At 35.0% G+C, this 21,185-nt stretch overlaps 2 protein-coding genes across 3 annotated transcripts; one reads left to right on the top strand and one right to left on the bottom strand.

The window, feature by feature from the left end:
- Positions 1 to 474: 474 nt before the first annotated feature.
- Positions 475 to 4,025, bottom strand: LOC306849859 (myosin regulatory light chain 2, atrial isoform-like). Its single transcript, XM_079385225.1, has 7 exons — positions 3,570 to 4,025; positions 3,162 to 3,263; positions 2,723 to 2,798; positions 2,512 to 2,616; positions 2,320 to 2,398; positions 2,198 to 2,246; positions 475 to 1,983 (listed from the first exon to the last, which is right to left on the bottom strand). Exons 1-7 carry the CDS (start codon positions 3,570 to 3,572, stop codon positions 1,879 to 1,881), a joined length of 519 nt encoding a protein of 172 aa, XP_079241351.1. The 5' UTR covers positions 3,573 to 4,025; the 3' UTR covers positions 475 to 1,878.
- Positions 4,026 to 5,412: 1,387 nt separating this feature from the next.
- Positions 5,413 to 18,956, top strand: LOC306849461 (hexokinase-4-like). 2 transcript variants are annotated; one of them, XM_079384499.1, is made up of 10 exons: positions 5,413 to 8,917; positions 12,605 to 12,767; positions 13,432 to 13,586; positions 13,672 to 13,791; positions 14,047 to 14,142; positions 14,332 to 14,431; positions 14,652 to 14,835; positions 16,239 to 16,394; positions 17,860 to 18,093; positions 18,243 to 18,956. In XM_079384499.1, the coding sequence occupies exons 1-10, from the start codon at positions 8,894 to 8,896 to the stop codon at positions 18,388 to 18,390; spliced, it is 1,380 nt and encodes a 459-aa protein (XP_079240625.1). In that variant the 5' UTR covers positions 5,413 to 8,893; the 3' UTR covers positions 18,391 to 18,956. The 2 variants fall into 2 exon arrangements, with proteins under 2 accessions (XP_079240625.1, XP_079240624.1); XM_079384498.1 differs by lacking the exon at positions 5,413 to 8,917 and adding an exon at positions 11,916 to 12,411.
- The last annotated feature ends 2,229 nt before the right edge of the window (positions 18,957 to 21,185 follow it).

Below are 21,185 nucleotides of genomic sequence, written 5' to 3'. Positions count from 1 at the left end.
ATAGCTTTTATGATTTGTCTGTCATCAACTACTGCTGTTTTCTCAGCCGATCAGGTCTTTGTTGGTTGCTGGTGTCGCTGGTTGTTTCCAAACTCTTGATTTCTTCATGCTCTTTGTTTTTGCTATAGCTCTAACTGACTTCCTCTTTTCTTTTAGCATCCAAATCACTTGCTTTTCTCTCAGAGTCAGCTCCCTCGTCTTCATCCTGGTTTGTGTGTGTCATCATCGAATGCAAGATTCAGAATGCAGAAGTAATGGATATAACCGATACAATACATTCCCTGCTTTTAATATCTGAAGAATTGATGCAACAGGACACAGCTGATCTCTTAGAAAGACCTGTGAGGCAACTGTTCCAATACTTATGCTCACATCAGATAGAGGGATGAAACTCTAAAAGTGCTGAACTTCTTAGCTGGTAAAACATCTGTGTTTTGAATCACCCGATAATAAAATGTGACATTCTGTAGTTTTGTCTCATATTCCTCTTTTAATCATATTTGTAAATGTATTGACTCCACAGCCAACAAAGCAATTTTGTGTTTACTGTTCCAATACTTTTGGAGGGCACTGTAAGTAAACAGCCAAAAAGACAGCCATTCTATGAATATGGCAAGCAATCACTTTCATTGTATAAAAATGGCTATTATATATCATTAATGCCACGGTAGCAGTAAAAATAGTGGACATATATCTAAGACTGGCAGAATGCACATTCTAGCACACCATTTTTACAAATGCACTGAAAAAAGAGACATTTGTTTAATATAAATTGCTAATACATTTCTCAATTAATTACAAAGAAACAGCAAGTACCACAATTAATTAAACATGAAAATTTAGACTGAAACTATTTTCTTGTGAAACGTACTGAAACAGTCTTGGTAACACTTTAGGGAACATTCACTATTAACTAAGAGTTTTCCCTCAATAAACTCCTAATTTGTTGCTCATTAATAGTTAGTAAGGTTGTTAAATTAGGTATTGGGTCAGGTTAAGGGATGTAGAATATGATCATGCAGAATAAGGCATTAATATGTGCCTAGCAAGTACTAATAAACAGCCAATATGCTAGTAATACATGTGCTAAGTATAATCGGTGTTATCATAATCTTTGTTTTATTTACTACTTTGAAAACTCGTTTTTCACACTGTTGCAACTCTTTTGAACAATGAATCTTCAGTGACATTTAAAGAGGTAGTCCAAGTAATTCCAAGCTTGTTTGCATTTCTTTCTGAACACAAACATTGATATTTTGAAGAACATTCACTTTTCAACAGAAGAAAGTCATAGGTTGAGTTTATCATCTTTAAAACACCTCTCACACATAATACATTATTTCAGCTACATTTGAAAGAACTAAACAAATCATAGCAACTGTGTATAAAGTTTATTAGAGGTTTGAGAAAATGTGTCCAAAAATTCAAGGGCCTCACAAAGTTCTAGTTACTAATTGCAGTTTAACAAACTGTCTGTGGGGGGCAGCAATTACAGACAGAATTTACAAGTGAGCAAATATCCTACCCTTGTGGTCTTCTCTAATGTTCAGTTAGTTATGCTCAGTATATTATGTATGTATTCTGCATAATGATAATGAAAATGAAATTTTATAAAACTGAGCTAGCCTTCATATCATGCAATTTGTTCTGTTAAAAACTTATGAAATTGTGTTGTCTTGTAGTGCACTGCTCCTAACAGTACAATTACGTGTGACAGCAAGCAATAGATTTCCTTGCCTTTATTATATCTAGCACTACAACAAATCTTGTTTTGAAATGCAAAACAAAGGTTTTAATAATGAAAGCTGTTGATATGCCTGAGGGGTTACATGAACAGAATGCAAACTGTGGAAGTTCAAATGAAAGATTTGTCTTTATTCAAGACTCCTCCTTTTCATCGCCATGTGTGATAATGTAGCAAAGTGATTTATAGTCAATATTCCCAGCCACATCTATTGGAGCCACTGCAAAAGCCTGGTCAACCTGAGAGAGAATCAAGTAGATTAGAACATCACTAGAACAAGTGATTCTGTAAAAAGTACACATTCTTATAACAGCACCTGATAATATAGGCTATCAAATGCCCATTGTTTGTGAAAGATGGGGAACAATATCTGTATCTATTGATTTTTAATGCATTTTGTCTGACAAATTTTTTTTTTAAATGCTATTAGTATTTATGAATGCAAATATTAACCTCTTCTGCTGTGAATTTATCAGCTTGGTTCATTAGCAGCCTCCTGAACCTGAAACAAAATGATATCCATCAGCTGTTCTTAAAAATACAGTAACGATTTTTGATCTGTTTTATACACTTACTCATCCTTATTGACAGCTCCTGTAGCATTTAGGTCAAACAGTTTAAAAGCAGCAAGAATGGTTTCTTCTGGGTCTGTGCCTGTTTGGAGAGAGGAATATTGCACAAATTATAATAAATCATCTTGTCAAATCCATTATAGACTTGTTCATATTCATCAAGGCCTTAAAATCTTGAAAGTGTAGTTGTCATGCCATTGAGCTTTTCTCCGAAGAGAGTGAGGAAGACAGTAAAGTTGATGGGCCCTTTTCCCTCTGCTAACATCGACTCCAGCTCTTCATCACTTACATTCAGCTTTCCTGCACAAATACAGTACTCAGTGCTTATCTAAGAAGCTGTCTGCTTGTATGATGTTTCAGATGCATAATGAACGTATTCTAAAACTCTCCAATGTATTTTATATACCTAGTTGTGCATACGTTTCCTTCAGATCAGCTTTGTTAATAACTCCATCCCGGTTCTGATCTATGCAGCCGAATGCCTGTAAAAAGCATAGTTGCATGATAGTTATTATATCTAAGCAATCCAGCCTGATATCAACTGCTGCTGGTGTCTATATGTGATTTTTAAACAAATAAAGTACATTTTATTTGTATAGTGCTTTGCACAATTCCCATTGTTTCAGAGCAGCTTTAAAGAAAATCATTCTTTAAGATCTTCATGTTAGTCCCACTTAGCAGATTACAGCTGGACAATAAATTAGTTGACATTATGAAATAAACAATCAAGCAGATGAGATTTGCTATATATACAGTATATCGCTTTGCATGAGTATATTGTATGTATTAATTTGTTATTCATTTTTGAATTTTATTTTTGGTTTTAAGATAATATAAAGGCTGACCTCTTTAAACTCCTGTATTTGTGATTGCTCGAACATGGAGAAGACGTTGGAGGAGCCCCTTTGAGCAGTTTTACCCCTCTTAGCTGCAGCTTTCTTACTAGCCTGTAAAAAATAAAAATAATAATAATAATTAAAGCACACAGTAGAGTGTTTAATCCACAGTATTAAATATACATATTTAGGCTCTTTAAAATTACTTTTTTTAAGATGAATGTCACAGTTTGATAAAATATTTATGCTTTTTAAATTATATATATTATATTATATTTATGCCTATATTATCCATCAATATTAATAGATAAATTACTTTTTAAAAAAGTGTATAGTGCTTCTAGTTGCATTATTATAAATCCATTATAATACATTTAACATTAATTGTCATTATAAAAAGTAGCTCTGTTCACTCACCATGTTGACTGTCTCTGTGTTTGTGCTCCTGGGTCAGTGGTGTTGCTAATGCAGTCTTTAAGTATGAGGACTCTTATCACTCATTCCTCTATAAATGTCCGCAGTGCTTCTGTTAGTCCCCTACATGGGCACCCAGAGCCTCCTAAATACAGGAGCCCTGATAACTGCTTAAGTACTCAGATTCCAATGGGGTGGAAAATAAGATAAAGTGACTGGATAGGAAGGGGAGACTAAATGGGGAACTATTTAAGAGATGAAAATACTGGATGGATGCAATGAAAATGAGAAAGAGGGAAGCAAAGGCCTGAGGCAGTGGTATATGTGAGTTTACGTGATCTGGGTGGCAGTACAAATGTTACATGTCAAAATTAGGGCAGCTCATGACCTGGAGAAGTACAGAGCTCGCGTATCAACATAGTGTCCTTGAGTTACACGCACAGTCCTTGTGACTATTATATTTAGGGTTTGCCTGGATTGTGTTGAATTGGGTACAGTGTGAAGAAAATAGACTGTGCTGTGTGACAGCATTGTGCATGTGGAGTCATTTTCAAGGACTAACCCCAACTTAAAAAATGAATTACTCTTTTGAGACAATTCATTTTATGAATGGGTCAAACGGGTTAGCAAAGATTCAAAATTCAGTTTGAATAATTTGGACAGCTCACTTGTGTACTGCATAAAGCAGTGTCTTAGGGTCATTCACACAGAAAGGGTTTTCACCTTTAAATACATATGATGCATGACAGTGGAATAAAAATGAAAGAAAAAAGGATGCGCTGTTAAGGACTGGCATTTTTGCCAGAAGCAATGTTAAAATGTTAAGTTAAAATACCTTAATGGTGAATTCGTTTTTTAGTTTTTCACTTTACAAGATGGTAACTGATGGACTGGGGTCGTGTGGATTATTTTGATGTTTTTATCAGCTAGCCTATTTGGACTCTCATTCTGATGGCACCCGTTCACTGCAGAGCATCCATTGGTGAGCAAAGTGATGTGATTATTAAATACTTTATTAATCCTTCACAGGCAATTACAGCAGCAACCACAATTTAATCCATGCACACAGACATATACCTAAAACACCTAAATAAGAATCTCACACACACACACACACACACACACACACACACGCACACACACACACACACGCACACACACACACACACACACAAATAAATTATTGCATATTATGTGTAATGCTACATTTCTCCAAATTTGTTCCAATGAAGAAACATCCTCATCTACATCTTGGACAACCTGAGGGTGCACACATTTTCAAGTAAATTTTCAGTTGATCGCTCAAGTATTTATTCATGCAGAATGCTAGTAGCTGTTCCTCAATCAGCAGGGCATTTTCAAACCATGATGGGCATTTTCAAAAGCTTTATCAGTAGTCATATATACAGTACTCTTGTTTGTTTAACTGCCTCACATTTAATAATAGGAGGACAATGGAAGTTTCTGCTTTGAACATGTGGCTACTAAATATAGCCAATACATTAACAGTAGTGTTAGCTACTTTGAAAAACGTATAGGCTATATTTAGTAGCCACATGTTCAAAGCAGAAACTTCCATTGTCCTCTTAGAATTAAAATGTTTTATGGTTTCATAACTAGGTACAATAGCTAGGGTATATATATATATATATATATATATATATATATATATATATATATATATATATACTAGAAGCTGGGTGTGTTCCCCAATAGGAGTAGGTCTATATAGACTATTGTACATTTATTACAAGTCTTATTAATTATATAGGCTATTATAAGGCAAGGTGTGCAGTTCTTCAAAGTAGCTAAAACGACTGTTAATGTCTTAATATGAAAGATAATAAGTAAAAGAAATGTAAAAACTTAATACTGATCTTCATGATGTTAACGTGCTTGTTAACTGATCAGCGCCGCACTGGTGAGATTAGTTCGCGCTGCGCTGTCTGATCGGTGGCGCTAGCAAACACGCCCTCCCTGTCCAGTCCATCACGCAGCTCGGTCCATTCTCTTTAATACCGCACTGTTTCGTCCCACTTTTAGGTTGTTTGGCTTCCCATAGATAAACCTGAAACTATAAACGAAGGATTGGAGATGCATTTAATTTACAAATAAGGTATGAATGTGCATACTTTTAAATTGACACCTGCCACGGTGTTTTCCTCTTTGAGTGTGTTTTAAAAACGATGAAACATTAGCATATTGCCCGCCCACTTGTTGCGCGCGCAGACCTGGGAAAACTTGATTTTCGTGTTGGTCTGAATGAAAATGCAGATTCATTCTTTGCCACTAGTTGCCGTTTTCGGAGCGTTAAAAACTCACAAACACTGCTTTAAATAAAATCCACCAATCACTGCAGATTAGCGTCACGCAAAAGAGGGGTTTGGAAAAATAAATCGTTGAAGAATGTATTGGGAGTGGTTGTGCAAATAATGTAAAAAAAAAAAATAACTGCATATTTTAAGAAAATGAAATAGTTGTTTTTGACCTTGAATGCATGTCAACCTGTTGTTGGTGACTCCCAAAAACAAAATATGAACCTTTCATAACCCGTAATAGGTGCACTTTTATCTCTTTAATTATCACAAAATAGCTAGACTATGTCTCTGTCACTCTCATAAACAAAAGATTTAGGCAGGAACAGGCTAAACTGAAGATCAGTTTTCTGGTATTTAATACTCATTCAGGAGAATGAATGATTACCTAATAAAGCAGTAATCAGGGAACAAGAGATAAGGCATGGTTTAGCATCAAATCCCACGTCAGATGATATGCTGTCAACTACAAATCAATGTATAATCAGATCAGACGTGCCATGTATGAAGTGCTCACTTATTCCACTTTCACAAATGTTGTTGGACCTTTGTTAATCGAGACATACCCAATACACTTCTGGAAGGTTTATTCAACACTTTAATAACATTTAAAATCAATGCATTTAATTACAGTCACTAATAATACACATAGCAAAACTCTCTCTCTCTCTCTCACACACACACACACACACACACACATAAATAAATCAGTAAAAGCAAAGAACAGAGAAATAATAAGATAAAGTCATATGCATACTGTATGTGAGGCGGTTAAACAAACAAGAGCACTGTGTATATGACTACTGATAAAGCTTTTGAAAATGCCCATCATGGTTTGAAAATGCCAGCTACTAGCATTCTGCATGAATAAATACTTGAGCGATCAACTAAAATTTACTTGAAAATGTGTGCACCCTCAGGCTGTCCAAGATGTAGATGAGGTTGTTTCTTCATTGGAACAAATTTGGAGAAATTTTGCATTTCAAGCAAAATGCAAAAATGTATTTGTGTGTGTGTGTGTGAGATTCTTATTTAGGTGTTTTAGGTATATGTCTGTGTGCATGGATTAAATTGTGGTTGCTGCTGTAATTGCCTGTGAAGAATTAATAAAGTATTTAATAATCACATCACTTTGCTCACCAATGGATGCTCTGCAGTGAATGGGTGCCATCAGAATGAGAGTCCAAATAGGCTAGCTGATAAAAACATCAAAATAATCCACAAGTAATTCACACGATCCCAGTCCATCAGTTAACATCATGTTAAATGTGGAAATTGTAGGGATACTACTGATGTTGATAGGCTAGATTAAATAAAAAAGACTTCACTGATGCTAAATCCATAGTTCTAATTTTGTGTTGAGCAAACTGAAAAAATCAGTTATATTGTTAACATTCCTGTATCTGACTTGTTTTTGTTAAAATTTCAACATTGGTTCCGCATTAAATGAGGCCAAAAAAGTGATGATGAAACAACATAATTTTGTAATGTTGATTCAGTGACATTACCATTGATTTTATTGTTGAAATTTCCATTGTTTCAACATCATGGCGCAAAAGTGATATTGAACCAATATCAATTTGTAACATATATTCAATGCAATTACCATTGACACATCAGCACTGATTTGCCAGTGTTTCAGTTGTTGCTTGCGATCTGGGTAAAGTATTTGCAGACAACCATTTTTTAAAGAGCATATATTATTATTTTTTTAAACCTTGCAGTTTAACTAAAACACAAGATGCTTACATGAGTTTGGTAATAATTCAGTACAGTCAGAGTACAGGCACTGTCATTGTAATTTACTATTTAGTTGTAATTTATACACTTAATGCAATTTTACATGAATGCTATGATACATAAATTTACCAAGCAGTGTTTGTCGTCTAGGATGCAAAATAGGGCAGGATGAGGACAGCTGTCACATGGCCCATGCCTTGTATAAGGGAGAGATTCTCTCTTTCAGTATCTGTATTATCTTTAAAAGCTGATTTGATAAGAAGTTGCAGCAGTGAACTATGAATCCTTTGTTCTCGGCTATAAAAGGCATTCTCAAGGAGGCTTTGTATCATCACATGACCATTTTAACTTGGCCCACAGTTAAGCTTTAAATATGACATCTCATCTTTTGTTTTAATTATCATTGGCCTATATAATATTGAATAATTTCTCTGTAATTCCATACTACAATATGAACTGTCCTACTGTCTATGAAGGTTCAAGTTAAATGAACACATAGACTGTCACTCATTTTCACCAAACAAGACTCATACTCCTCCAATGTTTTCCTAAGTAATTTTGCCTCATTTAACAATTTCCCTTTGGGCACTTAACCAAGGGCAAGCAAAGTATTTTCCATATCAGTAGTGTGTGGTCTTCACAGATATCCAAGGTGACGAGTTTGCCACAGCAACAAGAAGCAGCCTGCAGCGTAGAGGGAGACAGGTGTGGGTATTTTTCTACAAATATAGGAGGAAACAGTCCTTTTGTTGCCCTAGATACAGGGAGTCAGGGAGGGAGAAAATTATGAATGAAACCCTTTTTCCTCTACAGAGTATTAGCGTTTCAGAGGAACACGAAACCCTGTTTCTTGTTATTTTTTAAGTTAAAAGTAAAAAGTTTACTCAATATTGTCTCATTGGGTCAGACAGCTGTAGTGGTGCAAGGTAAGCTGGTCGAGCATCCTTTGTTGATACAGCTCTCATGCCGGACAAGGAATTGGTGACTTTCTGAAAAAACTGGAATGAAAACAAATTTAGACTACAAAAATATTTGGATTTTGGTTTTGGGACACGTCTTGGATGATTGAAAATGGACCACACAAAGGACCATCCAGTGTGACTGACTATTGCAATATCCAAAGTTGACCATGAAGAAGGTTGGAGAAGTTGATTGACGGTTTATGTATAAATATATTTTTTACATTTAATTTGAGCCATTTGCATTGAGCTATTGTTCAGGAGGAAAACCTGCACCTTCTTTAAAATGATGCATCCATGAAGAAGACACACCATGGACCTTCATACCACGGATAAGGTAAAATATATTTTATTCTCTCTTTTTTGTATGGTCAGCATGTGTTGTCTAAATTGGCGTATGCTTGATGTTTATGAAGCTTTACCTATAATTTACTTTCTTTACTATGTAGCCCACGTTGTCAAGAGCACATTCTTAAATCAGATATCTTTTTATGACCTATACTTAATTGCACCTGGTTTCTTTCCAAGACATTGCCAGGAATGTAGCGTTTATCAAAGCCTGCTGCAATGTCCTGCAAATATCTCTTGAGCTTGCGTTGGTCCTCCCCCTCACGCCACAGTAGATGTCTTTGTTGCGAGTTTGCTCTATGACAGTCTTATATGGCTCATGACCTTGGACAAACTCCATGTGTGTGATTTGTTTCACTCTTGCTGCATGTTTAATTCATGGCATGATTGCACAATTATGTGATGGCCTGCCAACTCAATCGGCCTGCATTTTTATAATATAACAGTGCTTTGAATGTGTACCAATAAACAGTTCTTATGATAAATAAAACCTGATAACGAGTGATTAACTCTAGCTAGAGTTGTCACGCCCTCTCGTAAAATGATTAAAATTTAACATACTTTTTTTTTTTTTTTTTCTGGAATAAGCCTAGACAACATACAGAAGCCACAGCTGTAAAAATATTATGATACTGATATCTGTCTGTCTTGATTACGTTAGGCTGAGGACGGGTCTTCTTAGAATAATGTAGGCTAGTGCAATGTGTGTTTAATAACAATGAATCATTTGCATTCCAATCAATTACATGTCATGTGTTTAAGTGTTTTGTTATCCATGTTATGATACAAATTCATATGATTTGTATGATAAAGATTCTAGTGTAGGGAAGTTTAACAGTGTTGGAGAGTATGATTAAATATCACTTCTTTAGTTGAACTATTTAAAGCAAGAATAAATGATAAATGTCTCCAAAAATAACGTTCTGTTTGCACTGATAAGCACCTTTCGCAATGTTAGTATATTGTGTCCGTAACTCAGCGTGGGAGTTCAATGGGTATCTGACCATCCAGAACACATGACTTTTTAAGGTCTTGATATGCATACACATAAAAAAGGCATTGTTTAAATATGTAGCACACATTTATATATTATAAAATCTGTGTGTGTGTGTGTGTGTGTGTGTGTGTGTGTGTGTGTGTCTGTTAATGAGTGCAAATGACATGATCATGAATTGTGGTAAGTAATTTGTAACATTAACATTTTAGTAATATAATCTGACTACTTTCTGATTAATTTTAGATTACGTTTGATCAAAGTTGATTATCACATTAATTCGAATAGTATAATCTTGTCCCATATATAGGGGCTATTTAAATTAACATATTAGGTCAAAAAAAAGTTTGGGAATCCCTGCATTCTTGTAAGTAAAATGATTTCTGCAAATCCAGAGGTTAAATGCTGTGTTGACTATCAAATTTCTGTTTAATTATGATAGTGGCTGGTCTCTGTTTGCAATTCCTACTGTACAAACTATATATACATGACCTGCTTTTTTAGGAAGTTTAAAAAATAAAAAAGAGAAGTATTAGAAACAATAAATTATGAACAATTTGCTGCCAAATAACATACAATCCTGCAAATAATAAAAAGTAACTGCATTATGATTATTATAAAACAATCTACTTACAAGAACACACATAGGCTAAGAAGCCTATTTATGAAATATTGTGTGTCATCAAGCATGATGACACACAATGATGAGTCTGCAACCTTTACTCAGGTTGCAGACTCAACCTGAGTAAAACAAGCAAAGTTTCACAAAAGTAAAATATTTCATTGTTTTTGGGGCAAATATCTGCACTCCTTGAATGCCGAATTTGGGGGCTGTAGCTAACTGCTGTAATCACTGTAAAAAAAAAAATACATTGTTGTTTCAACTTAAAATAATTAGTTACCCCGCTGACTTTATAAACTAAAATATTCCAGTTGTTCCTTAAATTAGCATTGAGTAACTTAAAATTTAAAGTTGACTAAAAGTTTTAAGTCAGCGGGGTAACAAATTAAGCTGAAACAACTTTTTTTTTTTTTTTACAGTGTGTAAATTCACAAATACATACAGTATAATGTATATATTGAAAATGGTCATAAGGAAATTAAATATAAATCTGTTCCTTAATAATACTTATGTAACTAACCCAAAAAAGATAACATTGTGTATTGGCAACATATGAAGCCAAAAACATGTGGATATTTGGCCACACTTTAGTTTGGGGACCAGTTCTCACTATTAATTACAACTTTTGCTTCAATAAACTTCTAATTTGCTGACTATTAATAGTTAATAATGTAGTTATTAAGTTTAGGTATGGGGTCGGATTAAGGGATCTAAAATGCGCCAATGTGCTTTACAAGTAGTAATAAACAGCCAAAATGCTAGTAATATGCAAGCTAAGCAACTAGTTAATACTCACAATAGTTAATACTAGTAGTACATTTCTGTCTTTCGCCTATACAATTGTAATGTCTTTCTCTTTGATAAACTTGATAAAACTTGCCATTGGTGACAAATTCTTTTTTTTTTTCTTATACTATTTTTATGCTTCTTTAGCAATTTAGGACCTTTTTAACAGACTTTTTTATGCTGTCTGACAACTTAGGTAACTCTTCAGAGTGCAATAAACTTTTGATGTTTGGACTTTCCCTCGCATTACATTCCTGCAGACCTATTTCTGGAAAAATTGTTTACCTTTGTAAACCAAGTCATCTAAATTTAGTTCAGTGGCTATTTTTAAATGTAACCTAAATCCCACTTTTAAAAATCAAATTCTCTAATTACAAAAAAATAAAATAAATAAAAATAAATCTATATAATGCAATAGTATACAATATAATATAATATCACTCAAAATTTTAGTGGCAAGATTAAACATTTGAGGAAATCCACATGCCAATTGTGCATCCTGGTATAATGTGGTTAAAATGTATTTATTTATTTTTCATTGTATTGCACTGCATCAGAATGATGCTTGTGTTAAAAAAATATACTCAATATAATATTAAAAAATATAATAAAATATAATAGTACTATAATATAATATATTCATTGTTGTTTCATATATATTTATTTATATTATGGAGATTACATTGTGTCAATCTCATTTTGAATTTCCCATGGAGGCAAAGGTCAGGTCATGTTCGCTGTGAAGTGCGTGATCATGCCGAGTGGCCTTGACAGCTAGGTTTCCAAGGTGATGGGTGAGATTACATGTGCATCTGTGTGTGTGTTTGATCAAGATGTGTGTGTACTGTGTGTGTGTGTACACAGAGGGCAATGATCTTTCTGACCACACCTCCCCACCTCCTTCACTGGAGCATAAAAACAGCTGAGCATCTTCATGCACCTCACACACATTCAAACTTTAGCAAATCAACACTCATCACACACTTGTTTGAAAAGACTTGCAAAGATGCCGTGCCTTACTTCAGCTCGCAGGCAGAGGATGCAAAGTGACTTTGAGTCAGTATTGGAAAGAATTATCATGGTAAGAGCCAAAGCAATTAAACTGTATATATTAGACTGACATAAATCATAATACATGCTTTTTTGGCAATTTTATGATTCATTGGCACTACTGTGAGTGTTACAAACACATTCGAGATCATGCTAATATCAAATTAACACTGTTTAAAACTATCCACTTATTTGAATCTCTCTCTTTCTGGCATATTCTACAGGTGGAACAAATTCTGTCAGAATTTCTGCTGAGCAAAGAAGATCTAGAGGAAGTGATGAGGAGAATAAGGAGAGAGATGGAGAGGGGACTGCGAGTGGAGACACACGATGAATCCAGTGTTAAAATGCTGCCCACTTATGTCCGCTCCACACCTGAAGGCTCTGGTAAGACTTCTGCTCTGATCCTCATGTTGGAAAACTACATATTGATATAAAGGGTAATCACTGTGTTTCATATTTTTTGGTTGGTTGAGTATAACTTATATGTTGCATTTTCTAATTTATTGTTTAAAAATATATATTTTATAATAATAATAAAAAACGTTTTGTTCAGGACTTTTATGTTGTTATTTTATGTTGCATCAGACATCTGATGCTCTCATCTGAAGCATATATTCATGGTAAAGTAATAGTTTGTCATCTGTTAATTCTGCCAAAACAGAACTGACTTTCTTATGTGGAACATACATTTTTTTTTAAATAATGTACTATATTGTGCTTACAATGAAAGTCAGTGAAGTCTAAAACAATATTGGACCCCACTGACTTTCATTGTAAGGACAGAAAGAATGCATTTTTTAAAATATCTTCTTGTGTTCTGCAGAATAAAGAAAGTTGCACAGGTGTGGAATAACATGTACTAAGTGACATAAAGTAAATATATTGCAGTGTCTAATGAGTTTAATCAATATTAGCTTCTTATTAGGTTAGTTTATGTAAATAACAGATGAGTACATTGACAAAAAGCCCTAATGGGCTTTGTTTCCTGGAATCAGGTGTTGATATGACTCATGATGTTGCTGATGCTTATTCGTGTGACTCATGTCAGAGGTTGGTGATTTCCTGGCACTGGATCTTGGAGGAACAAACTTTCGAGTGATGCTGGTGAAAGTGGGTGAGGATGAAGAGCGAGGCTGGAAGGTGGAGACGAAGCATCACATGTACTCCATCCCTGAAGACGCCATGACCGGCACAGCTGAAATGGTGAGATATCAAAAGGTCAAACACTCTGTACATACACATATTCTGACCGTTTAGTTTCATTGTACCCCCTTTTCTTAACATTTAGTTGTTTGACTACATTGCCGGCTGCATATCTGACTTCCTGGACAAACATAATCTGAAACATAAGAAGCTTCCACTGGGATTCACCTTCTCTTTTCCAGTTCGTCATGAGGATTTGGACAAGGTCAGTGTCTGTATGCATATAAACATGAGCCTCTTAACGGGATAGTTCACCTTCAGTTGCTGGACCCCATTGACTTGCATAGTGTTAAGTAAATGGGGACCAGCAACTGAAGGTGAGCTATCCCTTTAAGGTTAAATCACTGATGTTGTGGCAGATGTGTGCCTTATTTTTTAAAACTCATTTCATTACAAAGTGAAGTGAACTTTTTAATGTTTTAGGTTAACAGACGTACTATTTTATGTTTAATTTTAACAGGGCATTCTGCTTAACTGGACTAAAGGCTTCAAGGCATCTGGTGCTGAGGGCAATAATGTTGTTGGTCTACTGAGAGATGCCATTAAAAGAAGAGGGGTTAGTATACATGACCTGTCATACTAAAAATTCCCAGCAGAAATTCTGTTCTTGGATCTTGCCTAACTGGTAATGGAAAGGTTAGGAAGAGGAACAGAAAGCTGCTTTCACACCAGACACCTTAAAAGCTAATTTATAAAAGGTTTAAACCGCTGTCCTGTAAAAGTGAATAAATAATTCTTTGTTCAGGACTTTGAAATGGATGTGGTTGCCATGGTGAATGACACAGTAGCCACCATGATCTCCTGCTACTATGAAGACCGCAGCTGTGAAGTCGGTATGATAGTAGGTAAGAGTGACCGCACACACTAAGACCCATGCAAATATAATTAGAGCAAGGACATAAACTTTATAACAGGAAGATGGAATATTTTAATAACCATTCAGGAAAAAACAGTACGGCAATAAAGCAATAGGCCTGAAGCTTTTAGTTGAATGTTTTTGTTGTCTCTCTCTCTCCCTCTCACTCTCTCTCTCTCTTTCTCTTTCATTTTTTCATGGTTTCTCAGGGACCGGCTGCAATGCGTGTTATATGGAGGAGATGCGTAAGGTGGAGCTGGTGGAGGGAGAAGAGGGGAGGATGTGTGTGAACACAGAGTGGGGAGCGTTTGGGGACAATGGTGAACTGGAGGACTTCCGGCTGGAGTATGACCGTGTTATTGATGAGACTTCACTAAACCCTGGACATCAGCTGTGAGTGAGCTGTAAAAATTTCACAACAATTAAAAAAAAACAAAAAAAGAAGGTGGTCCAGAAGTCTGATACCACTTTAAAAATCCCAGGATCAAATTCATTTTTAAAATACAATTTAAAATTTAAAAAACAAAGAAAGGTTAAGAGGGAGGTAATTCAATTAATAAAAAAAATACAATAAATCTTACATATTTAAATATGACTTATTGCTTACAGTGAAGCACAAGATGCTCTTCAGAACATTATATGATATGCCATAAAAACATTTACTACATTATTAAAAAGTAAATTATACACATTTTTAGTGATCTCAGTATCTTCAGTAACTACAAAATATTTTGGATACATAATAGCGGTATTAACAAAAGTATACATAAAGTAGTATTAACAAAAATAAGGAGTTATGCATCTTTTTTTTTATATTTTAGGATATTTTGATGTAAAACAATCACATGAACATTATTTCCGTATCTCAACTATGAAAGAAGTATTTGATGCATATATTTAGTAATATGAACAATGCACTTAATTGCATTGAATGTGTACTCATAGTGTACTTCAATTCTCAAAAATACATTAGAAAAAAATGATATATACTTTGAGATAATGTATTAATGTAATATAGGCCACTTAAGTGTACTTTAACTGTTTCTTTCATGTTTCTTAACACGCTTAAGTACACTTTTAAATTGCATTTTATAATATTAGCAAATTGAAAGTGTTACTTTAAAGTACATTTTAACTCATCACAAAAATATGGCGCTATGCATCTTTCTTTGATATTTTAGGATATTTTTATGCAATTTTCATACAGGAGCATTATTTCAACTCCTCATCTATGAAAGAAGTATAAGACATCAGTCTATGTTATGATATCACATACTGTATATCCTATCATAAAACTCTTTAATAAAATATGAAGATGCATGCACAGTTTCCTCAAATATCACATCTGTAACTAGATTAGACACTTTAGGAGCAGCAGTGTGATCAATGTCTGAATCTGAAACGCCGATGTCCTTACATACTTGCTTCTAGAGCTTAGTTAGACGGCAACCTGGAGCTCTTATGTGGTCTCCAGGTGACGAGGGTTGTTTTTCTGTACATGTGGAGACACTGACGGTAACCACGTCAGTGCTGGAATACACAAGACTGGATTAATGGCCAGGGAAAGAGATCATTAGTGAAGCTGCTCGCTTAATGGGTATTTACAATGTATTCTAGAAGATACTCAATGGGCCGCTCCTCTGTCCACGTCACTTTAGGCCATTTATATTTCATGATTATCCTCAGGCTTTTACTAGCATTAAAATCTTTCCTTTTGCTGCTGAAACTGACTAGTTTGTGGCAGTGTTTTAGCTTTGAAAGATCTATATCTACATGTTCTTTTCTCATTACTCTAGGTATGAGAAGCTGATTGGTGGAAAGTATATGGGAGAGCTTGTGCGTCTTGTGCTGCTAAAACTAGTGAATGAAAATCTGCTGTTTAACGGCGAAGCCTCAGACCTGCTGAAAACACGTGGAGCTTTTGAAACTCGCTTCGTCTCCCAGATTGAGAGGTATGACTGATGATTTTAAAAAGAGAACTGTAGATTTTGTTTGTTTAAACATTCTTCAATCAAGATACATTTGCTTGAGAAGCAAAGTGACATAAGATACAAAATTTAGCTTTCTGAATATCGAAATTAAGTGTTTATACCGAAAACGAGAAAATATCTGCCAATGGTGTTCTTGTTTTCAGCATAAACTCACTTAATTTTGAGCACTGTTTTCAGTGAAACAAGGCTTTAAAATCAGAAGCTTCAAAAACCTTGTGAAAAAGAAGTGCACACTTAATTGCATTGAATGCACATTTCAGTGTAGTGTACTACAAAAACTGTAGTGTACTACATAAACTGTACTTGCAGATAATATCAATGAAATTAAAGGTTACTTCATTTCACTTAAAAGTACATTTAACACACTTAAGTGTTTAACTTTAAAGCACATTCTAAATCATTGATTTAATAACCTTTTGTTGTGCTTTAAAGAAATCGAGCATAACAGTAGTTCTGGCAGGCCATGTTAGTCAAGCTCACATCAGCTGATCCACATCTACCTATAGGATCACAACACCAATCATAATTCCCTTCATAAGGTCCCTTCAGTCATTACTCAGCAGCTATCTCTTCGCTCAGGAACTAATCACCCACCTCCATCCCCAGCTCCTCTCATCCAGTCAGGACTTGGCAGTGAATATATCATTGAGTCAGACCACTGAATCACGTTGTTAAAATAATCACGTAGAACATTAATGGTATCTGCTACATTTATCATTGATGTTGGTTCTGTTCTGTTACCCTGGGGGGGTATTCTGCTCTCCCTGCTCCTATCCATACTAGGCTGCGTTTGCCCAGAACAGAACCATTGCCCCAACCTAAAATGTATGCTAATCGTAAGTCATATTAACGATAGCGGTCCTGACAGAAACACACTTATTTAATATCAATTTAAACTAGTGTGGTTAAACAATTAATCACATCCAAAATAAAAGTTTTTGTTTGCATAATATATGTATGTGTTCTATGTATATTTATTATGTATATATAAATACACACACATACAGTATATATTTTTAAAATATTTACATGTCTATATTTATATTCACATAATTTATATTATAAATAAATACATATATTTAATATATAAAAAAAATTCTGAAATATATAAATGTATTTATATATACATAATAAATATACACAGTGCACATACATATATTATGTAAACAAAAACTTTTAATTTGGATGCGATTAATAATTGCAAATAAGTATCTGAAAATCAGTTCACACTTCAGTATATTAATCTAAAGTATATTATATCTGTAATAAGTACTAAATCTATGCTAAAGCATACTTCTTTTTCACAAGGGAAATGCCAACGATGATGGAAAGATGATAATACTATCTCAGCAAGGTTAAGAAAATCAGAGTTTATATAAAAAACATGCTTATACTTAGGCTACACATTTGATTTGATTAATTTCAGTGACACGGGTGACAGAAAGCAGATCTACAACATCCTAAGCTCACTGGGAATCTTACCATCGGAGCTGGACTGTGACATTGTGCGTCTGGTCTGCGAGAGCGTGTCAACGCGAGCCGCTCACATGTGTGGGGCTGGCCTCGCTGGCGTCATGAACCTAATGAGAGAACGCCGTTGTCAAGAGGAACTGAAGATCACTGTGGGAGTCGATGGCTCTGTCTACAAACTACACCCTCAGTGAGTACAAGACGAGTGAGAGGGATTATGAGAAGGCAAACAAAGAGAAATGAGGGGGGAAATTAAGAGGAGACAGATGAGTAAAGGATATAACACCATGTCATATAAACACAATTAAAATGCTAAATTTTCCAAATTCTCCCATTCAGTTTCAAGGAGCGGTTCCATAAGCTTGTGTGGGAAATGACTCCTCACTGCCAAATTACCTTCATCCAATCAGAAGAGGGGAGCGGTCGGGGCGCGGCTCTCATTTCTGCTGTGGCATGCAAGATGGCCGCCTGCATTCTGACACCGTGATAAACCACGATTCAGCCTCGTCAGGTGGATCTCATGAATCACAGCTGACCCTCAGTGTTAGAGCGGCCTCTCAAAGCCTCTCCATATGGTGAAAGTGCTTTGCTCCTTTTCAACACTGTGTTGTGTATGTGAAGTGGCCGGCTATGGGGTTGTTTGGCAATATCTATTAACCACATGCATGCAGCCCATTGAAATGTTTAGCATATGTATAGTTTTATGCCATAAAGGCAGATGTTTGCAGTTAAATACGCTTTTAGAAGCAACATACATCTTTTATTGTTAGCTATTGCCCTGAGCACATTCAGGTAATGTTATTTGCACCTTCATGGCTGTTTGGAGGTCAGGAGAGACACGGAGGGAACTACGTATATGTGTTTGTAAATATATGAACTGGTCAGGTTCAGCAAGGTAATTGTGCACTGTTTATTGCTTGTTTTATTTATTGACTTTTAAATTATGTTTATATTCAGTGGTAATCAGAACTGTTAAATTATCTAATGCAGGACTTGAATATACTTTGTACATGTGATTGATTATTGTAAATAAAGCTGCTGTATCTATTGAGTGACTTGAATTGTTGTTTTTAGAGGTCTGTTGTAATTTTATTCAAATATAAATTAACATTATACTCAAACATAAAGGTAAAAGTATAAAGACATTTATCACAAGGGATTCCGTTACTGTATCTAACCTGGTCCAGCCTTTTATCTGGAACAACGAGGCTAAAGATGAAGGACCCATTGATTTAAAATACAATAAACACAATAAAACTTTAAAAATTATAAAATTAAATTTTAAAATGATAAGAAGGAGGCATAGATTTAAAATAAAATAAAATAAAATGTACTTCTGCATCTTACTCCATGAGATTGGCCTGACATTTAAGGGATTCTCAAGACCTTGTGAGGGATTTATTCAAGACCTCATGCAACAGGATGGATCATGACAAAAGTTTGAGAAAGTGTGGAATAGTTCATTAAATTACAATAGTCACAACTTCTGCTGGATTTTGCCGGAACACTACTACATGCATATATGTTTATGATTAAAGTTGCATGCTGTTATGGAGCAGAACTTTATGACAGCACTGAGGTGGATGACATAAGAAGGGATGTGACACTGCCACCTGCTGCTTCTTACATGCAAATATGTGTTTCCTGATGCAAGGGTCAAATGGGCCAAAATATAAACTATGAATTGTTCATTTTTCATGTTTAAACATAAACCTCACAAAATGTTCTATAACAAGAAAAAAACATATTTGCTTAAAAACTTAATTAGGTTTGACACCTTGTCACCATGACACATTTTTTTGCTTCTTAAAATGTTTTTTTTTTTTTGTTTTTTGTTTGTTTCCCCTGGAAAACCAGACAAAAATACATATTTGTTCTTCCTCTTCTTCTTCTTTTTCTTTTTATTTGAAGTATGCAAACGTATGCAAGTCATCTGCACGCACTGTACTAGAAAATGGGCTTGTTTTTTGTGGTCACTGCAGGCTGTTGTTCATAACGGATGTGGCTCTAACCAAACAAAAGTTAAAGATGATCTTCATAAGACAATGACAGTGTTGAAAAATATAACTCACATCTTGGGAATATGTTGCAATTATGTAGCAGGTTTGAAAGTGAAGCTAAGTATTTTATCCTGAGTTGTCATGAACTGCTAAAAAGGCAGAACCATATTATACACTCTCAGAAATAAGATACAAAACCGTCACTGGGGTTATGTACAGCTTAGGTACTAATATTCACTTTTAAAGTACTAATATGTACTTTCAACATAGCTTTTAATGGTAAATAAGGTAGGAGGATGTACCTTTTAGCTTTTGTACAGCTTTGTACCTTATTTTCTGAGAGTGTGACCGTATCTCAGCTAAAAACACTATACTTCTTTAGCAAGAGAAGGGACATAATCAATCGATGTGATTGATGGATGCCCATTCAAGCTTCACTGATCAAACTAGCTGTTCCATATTTTAAAATAGGCTATCCACTCGTTCAGGAATATTTCTCTAGTCCATCCATCCACAAAGTAATGCTAACGTTACTCTGTACATTTTGAGGGGCATTGTTTAACCTCTGAACAACCGGAGAAAAAAGCTTCCATGTTTACATGCTTGTTGCACAAGACATAAGCAGAGGCTGACTATTCTACATTTAGCAATGCTAATTGCAATCTTCAGCAGGGAGAACTAGTAATTTTGGCCATACATAATATTGTTGCATGTGTATAGGCTATACGTCACTGAGAGCGAAAGCCTGTGGTCAAGGGCCATTTCTCACTCTTCCATTTCTGCTTTTTTCTGATGTCAGACCATCATAAGCAGAACTGCTTTGAAGTAAATTGATGTAATGGGTTAATTACAATTAATCTCTCTTTGCATGATGGTGTAGAGCAGGTTTTCTCATCCCTGGTCCTCGAGGGCTACTGTCCTGCAAATTTGAGCTCCAACCCTAATCAAACACACCTGAACCAGCTAATTAAGCTGTTCAGGATTACTAGTAAACCACAGGCAGGTTTGATCAAGGTTAGAGCAAAACTCTGCAGGACAGTGGCCCTCCAGGACCAGGATTGAGAACCCCTGGTGTAGACAGTGTGTCATAATCATTTGCTTGATGTCTCTCTTAATCATTTTTTTTATCAAATTTCTGAATAATGAAAAAAAGAAGTTAGACAGGATCCATAACAGGAGGTCATACTGCAGGGCGTTCATTATTATTATTATAATCATTATTATTATTTAAATATATAAATATTTTGTAAATAACACTAGTATCTAATTTTAATATAATAAG

Source organism: Barbus barbus (genome assembly GCF_936440315.1).
Source record: "Barbus barbus genome assembly, chromosome: 29".
Lineage (NCBI taxonomy): Eukaryota > Metazoa > Chordata > Actinopteri > Cypriniformes > Cyprinidae > Barbus > Barbus barbus.
The sequence above is the reverse complement of the archived record's forward strand: the minus strand, read 5'-3'. Positions and strand labels throughout refer to the sequence as shown.

Coding starts and splice junctions, on each gene's coding strand:
- LOC306849461 (XM_079384498.1), top strand. CDS start 12,265: ATGCACCTCACACACATTCAAACTTTAGCAAATCAACACTCATCACAC. Junction 12,768..13,431: donor CTCCACACCTGAAGGCTCTG/GTAAGACTTCTG, acceptor GACTCATGTCAG/AGGTTGGTGATTTCCTGGCA. Junction 14,432..14,651: donor TGAAGTCGGTATGATAGTAG/GTAAGAGTGACC, acceptor ATGGTTTCTCAG/GGACCGGCTGCAATGCGTGT.
- LOC306849859 (XM_079385225.1), bottom strand. Junction 2,617..2,722: donor GGAAACGTATGCACAACTAG/GTATATAAAATA, acceptor GTATTTGTGCAG/GAAAGCTGAATGTAAGTGAT. Junction 1,984..2,197: donor ATAAATTCACAGCAGAAGAG/GTTAATATTTGC, acceptor ATTCTCTCTCAG/GTTGACCAGGCTTTTGCAGT.